This window comes from Camelina sativa, chromosome 17 (assembly GCF_000633955.1).
Source record: "Camelina sativa cultivar DH55 chromosome 17, Cs, whole genome shotgun sequence".
Taxonomy (NCBI): Eukaryota; Viridiplantae; Streptophyta; class Magnoliopsida; order Brassicales; family Brassicaceae; genus Camelina; species Camelina sativa.
This window is the reverse complement of record NC_025701.1, coordinates 3,488,099-3,492,605: the sequence shown is the minus strand read 5'-3', so window position 1 is coordinate 3,492,605 and position 4,507 is coordinate 3,488,099. Positions and strand designations below refer to the sequence as shown.

Here is a 4,507-nt window from a genome sequence, read left to right as displayed (position 1 = left end):
AAAAATTGAATAATCCAGTTTTCAACAGATCTAACCCTAGATTCAGATTATCTTCTTATCGCATGTCATTTTCCATGTTTGCATAAAAATTAAGAAAATTCAAAGCTAACCCAAACACACACAAACCATAAATAAATAAAAAGGGTCCAAATAATGAAACCAAACCTATTCCAATATTTTCCCAGAAAAACCAAAAAAAAAATCAGGAAGAAGAAGAAAAGGGCAAAATTGGAATTAAATCTACAGGTCCATCCATATATGTTGTTTTGGGTTTGTGTAAAGAAGAACCAAAATCAAACAAGATGCAAAAACAGCTATGAGCTATCTACACTTAATTTTATTCACTGGGGATTAAACTCAGATCATCACCTTATTTTTTCTACAAACAAAAATTTTTAAGATCATGAGATGATAGAAACATGTGGGTGGCTTTTGATGCTCTGGGCTTTTGATAAATATATTTCTGGGTTTTTTTTTTTTGTTTGGCTTGCCTTGCTCTATTGATGAATGATGTGTGATGATGTCTTCTTGGCTTGGTTATAAGTTATAACGCTTCTAAAAGCAAAGCAGATGCAATTTCCTATGCAACTACTCTCTTTACTAATATCTTTGTTGTTTTTCTCTCTATCTCATATAAAGCAATAAACTATTTCATTTTGCGTAATTCTATCACAGAATCGTTTTTTATGACTTTTGTTTGGGTCTTTTTAACACCCAAAAAAAACAAAACAAAACATTTTTTACTACTAACATTACAGCTAAGCCACACAAATTATATAAAGAAATTTTACTAATTTAGATAAGTAAGTATATATTACTAGATTAGGATTTGTATTTACAGGGCGGATAATTTGAATACAATCATGTCATATTGTTTTCCTAAAAGAGTTATTGTAATATACATTGAACCAAAACAATTAGGTTATCGACAAATTATTAATATTTTTGGACCAACATATCATAAATTTGAATATGATAATGCAATCTTCTAGATCAAGAGAGTGCTGAATTACAATAATAATACGAGTTTACTTATATAAGTCAGTGTTGCACAACCATAATTTTCTTATTAATTTATTTGTATTCAATATTATTATTATCTAGCGCGTTAAATGCTGGTATATTTTTATTTATTTACCAAAATCGCAATGGGATTTAGTAGTCAAAGTACCAGTAGTACCACCAATACAAAAGGGAATAAAAAAGAGGAGTTGAATGTAATTTCAGAAGTAATGGGGAAAAACTAAAAAAACGTAAAGACATGAAGGGTGTACATTGTAAATTAAAGATAAACCCTACTTATCATCTCTCTCAAAACCCGCGTTGAAGTAGCCAAAAAGACTCGCACAGCTTCGACGACCGAACGAACGAACGGTGAGTGAGCTCTTACACTCATTTCTCCAGATTTGTGTTTGCTTCGGTTGCTCAAACTTATCCCTACTTTGAGAATTTTCTGCTTCTTTTTTGTTCGAATCTGTTTCTGCTTCTCTGTCTGAAGCTTCAAGCTTGTACCTTTCCTTTACACAGGTTTGGTTTCTCCAAGAATTGAACTTCCTTACAGCAAAGGATTGAACTTCCTTACAGCAAATTTTTCTGGGTCTAATACGATTTTGTGAAAGGAAAGATCTTTGCTTTGTTAAACTGGTTCGAGAGATGGCTTCATCAAATTCGCTACTTGAGGTTCACTTCTTGCATATGCCAAGTTTGTCTCCAAAGCAGACGAATCTCTGTTTGTTGAATCCTTTGTCTTGCAGAAAGATGTCTTCTTTAGATTGGAAACAAGAAATTGTGTTGAAAAGGGATGTTTATATGATGAGATGCCATGGCGTGCTCAATGGTGTGTGCATCGACCATGTAAATGATGTTACTGAGAGAAGCTCAGAGTTCCATCACTATGGTGTCGGTACTAACTTGAGAGCCAGAGTGAAACCGAGGAAGCATTTAGGTTCTTCGAGTTTATCATCTGATGGACCAATTACCGAGAACGACCAAGAGAGGAACAATGACATCCTTGATAACCTGTGCAGCAATGGGAAGTTAACAGACGCTTGCAAACTTGTCGAGGTGATGGCTCGTCATAATCAGGTTCCTCATTTTCCTTCTTGCTCAAACTTAGTCCGTGGACTAGCTAGAATTGATCAGCTGGATAAAGCAATGGGTATCTTGAGAATAATGGTAATGTCTGGTGGGGTTCCAGACACTATTACCTATAACATGATCATCGGAAATCTTTGCAAGAAAGGGCATATAAGATCTGCCCTGGTTCTCTTAGAAGACATGAGCTTGAGTGGGAGCCCTCCGGATGTGATTACTTATAATACAGTGATTCGGTGTATGTTTGATCATGGGAAGGCTGAGCAAGCCATCAGGTTTTGGAAGGAACAACTGCGGAATGGTTGCCCTCCGTACATGATTACATACACGGTTTTGGTTGAACTCGTGTGCAGGTACTGTGGAAGTGCTCGAGCTATGGAAGTTTTAGAAGACATGGCAGTGGAAGGTTGTTACCCTGATATTGTCACATATAATTCTCTGGTTAACTATAACTGCAGGCGAGGGAATTTAGAGGAGGTGGCTTTGGTCATTCAGCATATTGTATCTCATGGATTGGAACTGAACACCGTAACTTACAACACTCTTCTGCATTCACTTTGTTCTCACGAGTACTGGGATGAAGTGGAGGAGATTTTAAACATCATGTACCAGTCGTCCTACTGTCCAACAGTTGTCACTTACAACATCCTGATTAATGGTTTATGCAAAGCCAGGCTTTTGAGTCGTGCAATCGATTTCTTCTACCAGATGCTGGAACAAAAGTGCTCACCTGACATTGTCACTTACAATACAGTTCTAGGAGCCATGTCCAAAGAGGGAATGGTCGATGACGCGATTAAGTTACTTGGATTGCTTAAAAGCACGAGTTGTCCGCCGGGCTTGATCACGTACAACTCTGTAATCGATGGGTTGGCCAGAAAGGGACTGATGAAAAAATCATTGGAGCTGTACCATCAGATGCGGGATGCTGGAATCTCTCCCGATGATATAACCCATCGTTCTTTAATATATGGTTTCTGCCGGGCAAACTTAGTTGAAGATGCGAGTCAAGTTTTAAAGGAGACGAGCAATAGAGGGAATGGGATCAGAGGTAGCACTTACAAGTTGGTGATCCAAGGGCTATGCAAGAAGAAAGAGATGGAAATGGCAATAGAGGTTGTTGAGATAATGCTAACAAGTGGATGTAAGCCAGATGAGACAATATATACCTCAATAGTCAAAGGCGTGGAGGAGATGGGAATGGGAAGTGAGGCTGATCAGTTGCAGAAGAAGCTGAAGCAGTGGAAACTGTTGAGGGAAGTGTAGGAAATGTAATTGTCCCCGCCTTTTCTTTGTCGTTTCTATTAAGCCTTTTGTACAGGAAACAAGTTTTGTAAGGCAACGGTTGAATCAGAAAGCTTAGGCCTCTCAGTTTGCTCAAAAGTTACGTTTCAGTTTCTTCTAGTCAGTCTTTTGCTCTTCCTTTTATTAGATAATCCAAAGCAGCAATATTGCGACATCCTTTTGTTTTCCCAGATATAACTACTACATAGACCTAAAATCACCCAGACCTACATCAGCTTCTTAATCGGAAAACACTAAATCTCTAATCGAGCCAACTTTATCTTATTATAAGCGTTCTACTGTCTGCATCATATCCTTAATATACGAATATATACAGTTACTTCTCTCGTTCAGAGACCAAACAGTCAAAACAACAAACATGTTGAATGAAAGTTGTATATTCAAAATATCAAAAAAGAGTACCATTAATGTTACAAATCCTTAACCTCCTTAAGATTTACAAGACATGATTAGAAGTAGACCCCTAACAAACGCTCTGATTTGTTCTCCGCAATGGATCTATAATGTAACTCATCTATAATCTACAGGGAGATTCAAATGTGAAACTAGTCCCATTAATTTGGGTTCCAGTCTCATAATGAAAAGAAGAAAAAGAAAAACTCCAACTTCTTATCCAATCTTCATTTACTATTTAGTTTACCTCTGAAAGTTTAGAGGCAGGTAAAACGTCTGCCCATGTTAACACGCGCCCACACTCCCCACAGAACGTGCTAAAGCCCACTCTTATTCCTTGGCTTATGAGAGTAAGCTGGTGAGCAGTTCTGGTGCAGTTACGGTTCACAAAACGACTTCTGTTGAACAACTTTGGCATGCGTACGGGTTCTTGTACAGAAGGAGAAGGTTTTGGGAGCACTGGAGATTCGCTAAGTGGTACCCGCTGAACTTCTTCCCATTCAAGCGCTCTCCTGTAAACTTCCCAGGCCATGTCTTTTTCTTCCTTTGTCAGTCTTTCCTCTTCATTCTCTTGTAACAATGTCTCGTGCTCATGGAAATTGGAAATCCAGCTAGTAAAAGAAAGAAAAACAGAGAGCGTCAAAAAGCAAGTTGCGTAGAAAACCAAGGAATGTAAGTACCGATTGTGAATATGGTTAAGCTTGCGAAACTTACT

At 37.8% G+C, this 4,507-nt stretch overlaps 1 protein-coding gene across 3 annotated transcripts in view; it reads left to right on the top strand.

Moving 5' to 3' along the window:
- LOC104755042 (pentatricopeptide repeat-containing protein At1g08610) overlaps window positions 1,273-4,507 on the top strand; it is a 3,810-nt gene continuing 575 nt past the window's right edge. Inside the window, exons 1-2 of one of the 3 annotated variants that reach the window (XM_010477363.2) lie at window positions 1,273-1,374; window positions 1,528-2,963. In XM_010477363.2, coding sequence (XP_010475665.1) covers window positions 1,654-2,963 — 1,310 coding nt within the window. In that variant the 5' untranslated portion in view covers window positions 1,273-1,374; window positions 1,528-1,653. Of the gene's footprint in view, window positions 1,375-1,527; window positions 3,499-4,507 lie in introns of those variants that run through there. The other 2 variants (XM_010477364.2, XM_010477362.2) reach the window with 2 other exon arrangements.